Source organism: Neomonachus schauinslandi, chromosome 16 (assembly GCF_002201575.2).
Source record: "Neomonachus schauinslandi chromosome 16, ASM220157v2, whole genome shotgun sequence".
Taxonomy (NCBI): domain Eukaryota; kingdom Metazoa; phylum Chordata; class Mammalia; order Carnivora; family Phocidae; genus Neomonachus; species Neomonachus schauinslandi.
The window spans coordinates 5835980-5846340 of NC_058418.1; the positions used below are offsets into that span (position 1 = coordinate 5835980).

At 55.9% G+C, this 10361-nt stretch overlaps 2 protein-coding genes across 3 annotated transcripts; both read left to right on the top strand.

The window, feature by feature from the left end:
* The first annotated feature begins 378 nt into the window (after positions 1 to 378).
* LOC110572970 (kallikrein-12) lies at positions 379 to 4667 on the top strand. Its single transcript, XM_021681423.2, has 6 exons — positions 379 to 498; positions 660 to 715; positions 1160 to 1319; positions 2076 to 2335; positions 3253 to 3386; positions 4302 to 4667. The coding sequence occupies exons 1-6, from the start codon at positions 470 to 472 to the stop codon at positions 4455 to 4457; spliced, it is 795 nt and encodes a 264-aa protein (XP_021537098.1). The 5' UTR covers positions 379 to 469; the 3' UTR covers positions 4458 to 4667.
* A 920-nt stretch (positions 4668 to 5587) lies between these two features.
* LOC110572979 (kallikrein-11) lies at positions 5588 to 10076 on the top strand. 2 transcript variants are annotated; one of them, XM_021681433.2, is made up of 6 exons: positions 5588 to 5620; positions 7239 to 7312; positions 7772 to 7928; positions 8289 to 8554; positions 9103 to 9239; positions 9651 to 10076. In XM_021681433.2, the coding sequence occupies exons 2-6, from the start codon at positions 7276 to 7278 to the stop codon at positions 9801 to 9803; spliced, it is 750 nt and encodes a 249-aa protein (XP_021537108.1). In that variant the 5' UTR covers positions 5588 to 5620; positions 7239 to 7275; the 3' UTR covers positions 9804 to 10076. The 2 variants fall into 2 exon arrangements, with proteins under 2 accessions (XP_021537108.1, XP_021537107.1); XM_021681432.2 differs by lacking the exon at positions 5588 to 5620 and adding an exon at positions 6352 to 6439.
* The last annotated feature ends 285 nt before the right edge of the window (positions 10077 to 10361 follow it).

Below are 10361 nucleotides of genomic sequence, written 5' to 3' on the forward strand. Positions count from 1 at the left end.
CCGGGAATCGGGATTAGAACCCAGCTCTCAGATCACCTTGAGTCATGGGTCTCTGGCGCTGGCTTGGAAAGGAGGGGAGAAGGAGTGGGGTTGGGTCTTTGCCCCACAACCGTCCTGGGCCCCTCCCCTGCCACCCTACCCCCACTTAGTTGTAAATTTCAATTAGGTGCCATTAGCTGAGAAGAGTTTCTACAGGATTAGAGGGTGCTCCACCCCATGTCTTCCTGGTCCCCTTCCTTCAACCCGGAAATTGCATGGGCTGGGACAAAGAGAGTTAAAAGCTGTGTCAGCTGCTGGTCTGGGGCAGACAGACGGAAGGAGGGGGACAGGTGGGGCAGCATGACAGGTGGCTGAGAAGCCAGGTGGACAGTGGGAAAGTTGACTGGCAGGGTGGCAGGTGGATGACAGGACAGGCAGGTAGTGGACAGACAGATAACAGAGACAGACAGGCTGAAACTGTGACAGCCACATGGAGGACCCAGCAGGCAGAGGGACAAGGTGAGGAGGGGGCAGGTGGTCACCAATAGGGTGACACCCAAGACAGAGGGGGAATGGGCAGGCATCCTGTCCTCTTGGGAGCTGCTGGTGGGAGGGGTGGGCTAAGCAAGGGTGGGTTGACAGGGAAAGGGCCGTCTCTGAGATCCCCCCACATTTCCCAGGACCTGGAGGTGGGCCACCCTGGGTTCCAGCGTCTTGTTGCTCCTCTCTGCTACTGGTGAGTTCCCCAGGACGGTGGGAGCCCCAACTCCCCTTCCAGGTCTGGTCCCCAGCCTGGCACGGAGGAGGGCAAGGTGCTGCCTCTGTGCCTCCGATCACCTCCACCTCTTGGGGCCCTGCCACCTCTGTCCCGCTGTATCTTTTGATCTATCTCTCCTCTGTGTCTTCCTGTCACTACGCCTCTGTCCTTTCTCTGTCTCTGTCTGCCTCTTATCTTTAAGTATCTCTCTGTCTCTTTCTCTTCCTCTCTGTGTCTCTGGGCACTGCTGGGTCTTCTTGTATTTGTCACTGGGTCTGTGTCTCCCTGTCCCTCACTCTCTCTCAGGGGCTCTGTCTTTCTCTTGCCTCTCTGTGTCTTCATCTCTGCATCTCTCTTCCTATCTCTGACTCCCAGTCTCTAGATCTCTGACCCTACCTCTCTGGCCCACACCCCTGTCCTCAGGGCTCAGTCAACCGGCCACAGAGAAGATTATCAAAGGCAAGGAGTGTGCCCGTCACTCGCAGCCTTGGCAGGTGGGGCTGTTTGAGGGCACCCACCTGCGCTGTGGGGGGGTCCTCATTGACCGCAGGTGGGTCCTCACAGCGGCTCACTGCAGTGGCAGGTAAGCCCCTGTCTGGGTGGTCCCTTCTAGGGGTAGGCAAAGGAAAGGTGGTGGGAAAGGGAGCCCTCAGGGTAGGGGCTCAGGAGAGGGGGGTGCCATGGAGTAAGGAGATGGTCCTGCCACAAGAAGGTCTGAGGCTAGACAAAGAGTAAGACTTCCTCAACAATGGGCCTGGGGTTGGGGGGGAGGCAGGTAGGGTCCTGAAACCTGCCCACCTACCTGCTCCCATTCCCTTGTGTTACCCTTCCTTCCCAGATGACCTCTGTCACCATCCCAGCCTTTCTCTGACCCAGTCTGGGCAACCTCTCTGGGCCTCAGCGGTCCCATCTGTAAAATGAGGGGATTGGGCTTTTTCGGTCTGAAACTTCGAGGTTTTTTTTCAAAAGGGAAGTTTCAGACGTGAAGAGACGGATTGATTCAGGGACAGAACAGAGAGAGTCCACTCATTACTCACTCGTTCCTTCAGCTGAGGGTGCTGACAGCCCAGGCAGCCTCTGGGTGGTAAGAACAGAGCAGTGAGTATGACCGTTGGATGTCTCTGCCTCAGCTAAGAGGATCGGGAAGGGACAGAGATGCAGGGGCTCGGGGAGGAGGAGTAGGCAAACACAGGAAATGGAAAGATGGTGAGAGAGGTGAGAGACAGAGCAAGCCTGTGAGGGAGTGAGGACAGACACTGAGGTGCAGAACAGCAGAGAGGCTGGAGGGCTGGGGATCCAGGGACCCACCCCACCCTCGCTGAGCCACCTTGACCCCCAGCAGGTACTGGGTGCGCCTGGGGGAGCACAGCCTCACCAGGCTGGACTGGACGGAGCAGATCCGGCGCAGCGGCTTCTCCATGACCCACCCTGGCTACCAGGGAGCCCTGCATAACCATGACAACGACCTCCGGCTCCTGCGACTGGGCACCCCCGTCCCTTTGACTCGAGGCATCCAGCCCCTGCCCCTGCCCACCACCTGTGCACTGGCCGGCACCAAGTGCCAGATCTCAGGCTGGGGCATCACCAATCAACTATGGAGTAAGGGGGCATCAGGGTCAGGGCTCAGGATGGGCAAAGTCTGGGGTGTAAAGCAAGAGATCAGGAGTCATGCCATTCAACAGAAGGCTGGGTCAAGGGTCAAACATGAGGATTGTGGTGTGGGGTCAGAGATCATGGTGGACCAGGGGTCTTGGGAGTCAAAGTGGTTAAGGGGTTGGGTATAGCGTCAGAAGTCATGGGTCAGGATGTGGTTGGAGGCCAGAGTGATGGCAGGGGTCATCAGACTGGAGCAAAAGGCATATATAAATAGGATCTTGGGGTAATGGGTCATGGACTCGAGTGTTAGAGGTCACTGTAGAATTGAGGACATGGGATCCAGATGTTGCACAAGCTGGCCATAATCTGAGGGTGGAAACTGGGATTCGATCAGGGATCACTGGTCTGGGATTAGAAGCCCTAGAGGTTAGGGGTCATGAGGTCCCGGCTCAAATAAACAGGGATCATAAGTCCCTTTGGAGTTGGGACCAATGGTTTATCACTGAGTTTAGAAGTTTAAGAGAAGACAAGGAGTGTGGGGTCTGGAGACAGAGAGGGAAAGGAGGTCAAGTTGGGATCTAAGTATAATAAGATTGAAGGTCAAAGGTCACAGCATCTGGAATTTAAGGAGAAAAGTGGGTCTGGATTCATTGCTTCTGAGGTTGGAGGGACAAAGGGTGTCTTGAGTTATGGCACTCAGAGTCATAGGTTAAAGGTCGGGGGACTGGGTCAATGAACTGGGGCAAGGGTCACTATGAAATGAAGTAATAAATCTGAAATTTAAACGTTTGCAGATTGTAGTGGGGGGTCATAGGAAAAGGGCAGGGTATAGACTTATATTTGGCTTCCTTGAGTAGAGGGAGGTGGCCCCCAAGTGGGGAGCTTTGGGAAACCCTGTGGCTTCTATCTTCCACCGGCAGACCCATTCCCGGACCTGCTGCAATGCCTCAATGTCTCCATCGTTTCCAGTGCCACCTGCCGGGCTGTGTTCCCCGGGAGAATCACGGACAACATGGTGTGTGCCAGCGGCATGGAAGGGGCGGATGCCTGCCAGGTGCGTGAATGCCGGCAACGCATGGTCACCCAGGGTAGGAAGTTGGGGACAGAGCAGGGAGGATGGGGGAGAGAGAGATGTGGTCAGAAGGAAGGGGAGGCGCAGCACAAGGCAGGGAGAGCCAGGTGATGGAGGACAGAGAGAAGGAGGGGTGGGTGGAGAGAACAGAGGGAGGAAGGGAGGGAACAGAGAAGGAAAGATGGGAGGGGCACAGGAGAGGGAGAGGAAGAGAAGATGGGGGAGGGCAAAGAGGTGGCGGGGATTTGGAACTGAGGTGTGTAACCGGTTGTCTCTCCCCATACCATCCTCCAACTGATGCTGGCTCAGGCAAGAGCGAGAGAATCTAGGATGGAGGCAGGAAAGGAGGCTGGTGGCCTCTCCTGTCCTCGAATTCTGCTACCTTGCCCCCTCGGCTCCTCCAGGTTGGAGGCTGCCCCGCCCTACTTGCTAAGGCTCCAGCCTTTGTGCCTGAGAGAACCTTTATAGATCCTGCCTTCCTTTGCTGGGATTGGTCACTGATGGGGTGCTCTTTCCCTCATTGGTCAGTGCCCCAGCCAGTCGTCCTCTATAGAATTCTTATAGGTCCCCACCTCCTTTGCTGGGATTGGTCATTGAAGATACTCTCTTCACTCATTGGTCAGAGCTCTAGCCATTGTCCTTGAGAAGCCCCCTCCCCCACCTTTTATGGAGTCCTGCCTTACCCTGGGACTGGCGCCCTAGGAACAGCGTGTTCTTCCCTGTTGATCAGTCACTGCTGGGGAGGGAACGTGGGGAACGTGGCAGTGCTCTTCTCTGATCACCAGACTTGGATCCTGTCTTCAGGGCCTGGGAATGGGTTTGGAGGTCGGGGCAAGGACAATGGGAACAGGATTTCTCCCTTATTCATTCGGTGCTACTTCTCCTTCTGTATTCCAGGGCGACTCTGGGGGCCCCCTGGTGTGCGGAGGAGTCCTTCAGGGTCTGGTGTCCTGGGGGACCGTGGAGCCTTGCGGGCAGGAAGGCATCCCAGGGGTCTACACCAATATTTGCAAATATGTGGACTGGATCCGGATGGTCATGAGGAACAACTAACCTGCTCCCTCCACCTCCACCCCTCAGCCTGGGGGCCACACTGACTGACCCTCGGAGCACCAACGGGTCCTCCGTTATCAGCCCTGGCTCCAACTCCCCTTGGGCTGGGGATCTTCTTCCGAGTACTCCAACTCCAGCCAGCCCTTCTAAGTCCCAGGTTTGGAGGAGGAAGGAATGTGTGACTTCCTGGAATAAATATAACGAGCTCTGTCTGTCTATTTGATATCCCCGTGCTGGTTGACACAGGAGGGAGGCTCATCAGTCCCCCTACCCACAGATGTAGGAATAGAGACCACAGAGGGCAAGAGTTTTCCCTTAGGGGTCACTCAGGAACGGAGGAGAAAAGGTTACTTATAACAATAAAAATAAGGGCTTTTTTTTCTCTCTCTCTCTCTCTCTATCCAGCACTTTAGGAACAGTGCCCATGAAGGACCTGAGGAGGGGGGAATTATTGGCCCCAAAATACCAAATGAAAATTGCAAAATCAAAATTCACGACCATTTAATTAAATGTCTATAAAATGTAACATTCTTCCACCTAGCCAATTCCAACTTGGCTTTGCTGGAGCTGTTGAGCACACATTATATTTAATGTGGGATGTGGGTTCGTTTTAATATGTCTGTGATGATGGAAGGCGGGGTGTAGCTTTGGAAAGCAAGAGGACCCAGCCTAGGTCTTAAAATAATCCTGCCCACTCCTTGGGTTCTGTCTTCACCCCCATCCAGGAGGTGCAAAGGGAGCTTCTCCCCAGGGAATGGAAGGGGAATTTGGGGTGGGAGAGTGAGGGGTGATGGTGACGGCATGGGAATACTTGCTGGATGCCTGCAGTGCTCAGCTCTCCCGGAGTCTTCATCCCAACCACCCCAAGGCAGGGCTGTCCCCCCATGTCGCAGATGAAGAAACTGAGCCTCACCAGGGTGGAGTTCCTTGGCTCACGTCACTGTGGTAGGAAGAGGCAGAGCCGGGGTTTGAGGTCAGGGCTGGCTGCCTTAGGAACCCATACCCAGTCGTCTTGCCCCACTTCTGGTTAGGGGAGAGAGGAGGGCAAGACAGAGAGCAGGAGATCTCACTGATAACAAGCAGGCCCTGAAATAGAGGGATCGGCAGACAGGAAATTGAGGTGGCTCAGATTTGGAAGTCATTGGACCTAAGTCTCGCAGCGAGTAAGTGCCACAGCTGGATTTGGGGGGGCCCAGGGTTCCCGGGAGGCGGAGGCAGGAGGGGGGAGCCGAGGGAAGGGAAGGGGGCAGAAGCGAAGCCCCAGAGGAGCGCTAGGGTTTGGGGCCTTGCAGAGGGCTGACTCCCTTTCCTGGGCCTTGATTCCCACAGGCCCCAACCTGTCTCCCCCACCCTCCCGTCCTGCCCCTTCAGCTGGCAGCAGCCCCACCTCTGTGAGGCCCCAGTTTCCCCCCCTTCCTTGGAATGGAGAAGGGAGGGCCCAGAGGAAGCCGGGGGCCCACCTGGGCTTGGGCTGTGGAGAGGGAGGAGCAGGGACAGAGGAGAGACACAGCCTGGGAGAATGAGGTGGAGGGAGAGAGAGAGAGGAGGTGGAGGGAGGCAGAGACCGAGAGACATAAAGAAAGATAAAGAATTAAAGGAGTCCTGCAGAGAGAGACTGTCAGAGACAGACAAAAAGACAGACAGGCACAGGCAGAGAGGCAAAGAGAAATATGGCCACGGAGTTACGGAAAGGAAGCAACCAGCAGAGATGGAGACAGACAGACCAGGAAGGATGTGGGGTGGGGGCGGTGGGGGCGGGAGGCGAGAAACAGAGAAGAGGGGCTTGGAGAGGTGACAGAGGCAGGCCGGCAGGCACACACCCTCCACCCCCAGGGCAGTAAGGCAGGGCTGGGAGGCCCAGTCATCAGGGCCACCCCGCACCTGCCTTTCACCTGATGCTCTGACCCAATCTGCCTCTGACCCAAACTGCCGCAGCTGCCTCCGCCACCAACCCGGCACCTAGAGCCCCAGTCCCAGAGCCCGTGAGTCGGGGAGGGCAGGGAAGACCCTCTTGCAGTTTCTTGTGCTCCTGGAGCCCGTCAGGCCTCCTCTGCCTCCACACCATTTCTCCCTCTGCTCTGTCCTTCTCGGCTTGGGCGGGTGCTCTCTGCCTCTCTGTCTCTCCAACTGGCTGCCTTGCCCCCGACTTCAGTGACCCCTGATCCCCGCTTTGATAGCTGAATCCAGCCTCCACCCCACCCCCCTGCAGGCCAGGGCAGCTGAGTGCACTGGCCTTTCCCCTGACCAGCCCCGCCCAGTTCCATCTGTCTGTCCTTCAAAGGGGCAGGGATTCAGAAGGACAGGGCCCGAACACTGTCCCAGGCTGAGCCCCTTACCGCACGCTGGGCAGCCCTCAAAGGGCCCATATCACCCTGGGGTGGAGGCGGAATGGGGCTGGTGGGGCCTGGCCAGGTCTCAGGAGGGCAAGAAGGAAAACATTCTCCCAGATGCATCTCACAGGTACTATGGCTGACTTAAAACAGGGCCAGCCAATCCCTTGCCCCAGCCAAAGCCCCTCGCAGCATCTGCCACATCCTCCTTGGCTCTGGCTATGAGAAGCTTTTAGCTGAGATCAGGCCCCTCCAAGGCCACCTTGATACCAAAGATTTGTTTTAAAGGTTTGGAGGCTGGGATGCTATGAGAACTTGGGTATTCCTCCAACCCTGTTGTTTCTCCCTGGAGGCAGCCAGAGCAGGCCGGGGAGGGAGGAGAGGGCATGAACCAGGCCCTCTGTAGTCTCCCCATAAAGTGATTGGGCCCCTTGTCCCTTCTTGTTCCCAGAAGAACTTGGGCCTGCCCTTCCCCTCTCCAGGCCAGGATGATTCTTCGATTAATCATGCTTGCTCTGCTGACAGGTACGGTGGGGGATGGGGGAGGGCAGGGGCCTCCCTCTCCAATCTCTAGGCTCCCTCAACCCTCTATGTCTGGATATTGATTGAGCCAATGCTGAAAATATAGAATAACCCATAAGGCATCTAAATGGATATAGGAGCCATAATAAGGTCCCGATGCCCCTTGCTGCATAATCCCTTTAGATGCTAGAATGGGGAGAGGTCAAGGAGGGTCCCAGCGGAGGGGCCAGGGCAGCTGCAGTGGGGTAGAAGACACTCCAACAGCGCAGAACAGTAGCTACTGACCAAGCAGTACGGAAGGATTTCAATCATTTAATACCTGGCTGGCCTATCCGGACAGTGCCTCCCAGCCTGACCCCAGGCTGGGACCCAGACCACCCACCCCTTGTCTGCTCTCCCCACCCCCACTTCTGGGAGTTGTCTCATGCCTGAGCCCCGTCTTTTGCCCTCACTCCCCTCCAGGGCATGTAGGGGGAGAGACCAGGATCATCAAGGGGTATGAGTGCTCTCCTCATTCCCAGCCCTGGCAGGTGGCTCTGTTCCAGAAGACACGGCTGCTCTGTGGGGCAACCCTCATCGCTCCCAAATGGCTCCTGACAGCAGCTCACTGCCGCAAGCCGTGGGTGCGGGGGCTGGGGCGGGCCGGCAGGGGGCTGAGATGGAGAGATGGATGGAGAGGGGGTTGGGGATGGGGAGGATAGGATGGGGTCCAAGATGGGCATGGGGGTGGGTAGCGTGGATGATGGACACTGAGACGGGATGGAAAGACGGAAGCCATCGGACCTGGGATGGTGCTGGAATGGGGATATGGTTGGGGAGGAGGCTTCGGTGGGAAGTGGGGATGAGGTTGGAAGTGGGGCTGTGTTCCTTTGCTCTCCCCGGTGCTTGCATCCCTTCCCCTTCCCCCAGGTCTCTCCCCACCTCCCCTCTCCTGTCTCTCCCCACCTTCCATCTCTGACCGCCATCTCCCGCACCTCAGCCAGTACGTGGTTCATCTGGGGGAACACAACCTCCGGCGGCGGGATGGCTGTGAGCAGACCCGAATGGCCACCGAGTCCTTCCCCCACCCAGACTTCAACAACAGCCACCCCAACAAAGACCACCGCAATGACATCATGCTGGTGAAGATGACGACAGCAGCCTTCATCACCAGGGCCGTGCGACCGCTCACCCTGTCATCTAGCTGTGTCACTCCTGGCACCCACTGCCTCATTTCCGGCTGGGGCACCACGTCCAGCTCCGAGTGTAGGGGCTCCAGAGGGGGACATGGAGGGGGGCGGGTGGCCCCGGTTGTGGAAGGACGGAGGGAACCAGAGGAACCTTCAGAGGGGAGAGTCCCAGAGCACGAGAGTACGAGAGGGGGATCCCTGGGGGTGTCAGTGGTGGGATAAGTCAAAAAGAAGAGGGGAAACGTAAGAGCTGGGGGTGTGTGTGGAGACAAAAGTCTGGACCTTGGGCTCAGAGAGATAGCTGTGCAGTGCCAGATCCACGACCTGCTCGTTGTAGGACCTCAGGCACGTGGCCTCCCCTCTCTGAACCCTGGTTTTCTTCTCTATGAAATGAGGATAGTCACACCCACCTACTAGGGCTGGATTAGAGATAGTGTATATAGAACGGCTGGCATAATACATCTACTCGGTACCATTACTGGACCTATTGCTATGAGCACAGAGATGAGTTGGCTGCAAGCAAGAAGGACAGGGACTGGCTGTGGTGTGGGTGCAAAGCAGGCCCTGGGCGGGGAAGGGGACCAGGGGCTCTCGTTTTCCACACCCCTCATGCCGTTTCCACAGTGCACCTGCCCTATACCTTGCGATGTGCCAACATCACCATCATTAAGCACAAGGAGTGTGAGAAGGCCTATCCCGGCAACATCACGGACACCATGGTGTGTGCCAGTGTTCGGGAAGAGGGCAAGGATTCCTGCCAGGTCAGGGGGCAGGGCCTGGGTCTCCAGCCACCCATCCCATTCCCACCTCCTGGGATGAAATCCACAATCTCATTCCCAACCCCGACCCCATCTCCCCTTGCCACCCCAACTCCATGTCCACCCCTAGCTCCCATTCCAAACCTCCAAGGGTTTGGAGCTCCATTCCCATTCCCACCCCTATTCCCAGCCCCAACCATCCCCCAATCAACCCTAACCCCATCTTGATTGCCACCCATAGCTCCAACCTCATCCCCAATCGTCCCGACAACCCCATCCTCAATCTCCACCCCACTCCTAACACCATCCCTACAACATCCCAACACCACCTCCTCCCTAACACAGCGCCCAACCCTGCCCCTCTCCCATGGCCACTCCTCCTTTCTGACTGGTTGTCTCTCTCTCCATACCCAGGGTGACTCTGGGGGCCCTCTGGTCTGTGATGGATCTCTTCAAGGCATTATCTCCTGGGGCCAGGATCCGTGTGCTGTCACCAGAAAGCCTGGTGTCTATACAAAGGTCTGCAAATATGTAGACTGGGTCCAGAAGACTATGGAGAATAACTAGCCAGGACCAGCCCAACACCCCTGATTTCTATTTGCTGATGTTGCTCTTGTTCATTCTGTTAATAGTCAAGCCAGAGCAATGACGCCTTTATGTATTTTCTTTTCATGCCTCCTTGACTATGAGAGATGCTATAGCTTAATAATCAACTTGGGGTTTGGAATCAGTGAGGCCTGGGTTCAAATCTTGCCTTGTACTAATTTGTGATTCTGGGACAGATAATAGTTGTTTGGTTCACTGTTGTATCCCCAAGCCCCAAAGACAGTTTCTGGCACTCACCAAGGTTTCAATAAATACTTACTGAACAAATGAATCTTTGGAGTGCTTACTATATGCCAGACCCTGATCCAAGGGCTTTTAAATATATCAACTAACTTAATCTTCACAAAGATTAAGTGTCATTATTATGCCCGTTTTGCAGATGAGGAAACTGGGTACAGAGAAACAAGTCACTTGCTCGTAGTCACACAGCCAGTAAGGAAGCAAGGTCTTTTCTTTTCATTCCTTTTTCTTTCTTTCTTTCTTTCTTTCTTTCTTTCTTTCTTTCTTTCTTTCTTTCTT

What these genes read in the sequence shown, in the direction of transcription:
- LOC110572970 (XM_021681423.2), top strand. Translation starts at nt 470, where the DNA reads ATGGAGGACCCAGCAGGCAGAGGGACAAG. An exon ending in GTTGCTCCTCTCTGCTACTG is followed by an intron (nt 716 to 1,159) that starts GTGAGTTCCCCA and finishes CCCTGTCCTCAG; the next exon opens with GGCTCAGTCAACCGGCCACA. An exon ending in CATCACCAATCAACTATGGA is followed by an intron (nt 2,336 to 3,252) that starts GTAAGGGGGCAT and finishes TTCCACCGGCAG; the next exon opens with ACCCATTCCCGGACCTGCTG.
- LOC110572979 (XM_021681433.2), top strand. Translation starts at nt 7,276, where the DNA reads ATGATTCTTCGATTAATCATGCTTGCTCTGCTGACAG. An exon ending in GCAGCTCACTGCCGCAAGCC is followed by an intron (nt 7,929 to 8,288) that starts GTGGGTGCGGGG and finishes CCCGCACCTCAG; the next exon opens with CCAGTACGTGGTTCATCTGG. An exon ending in CACCACGTCCAGCTCCGAGT is followed by an intron (nt 8,555 to 9,102) that starts GTAGGGGCTCCA and finishes CCGTTTCCACAG; the next exon opens with TGCACCTGCCCTATACCTTG.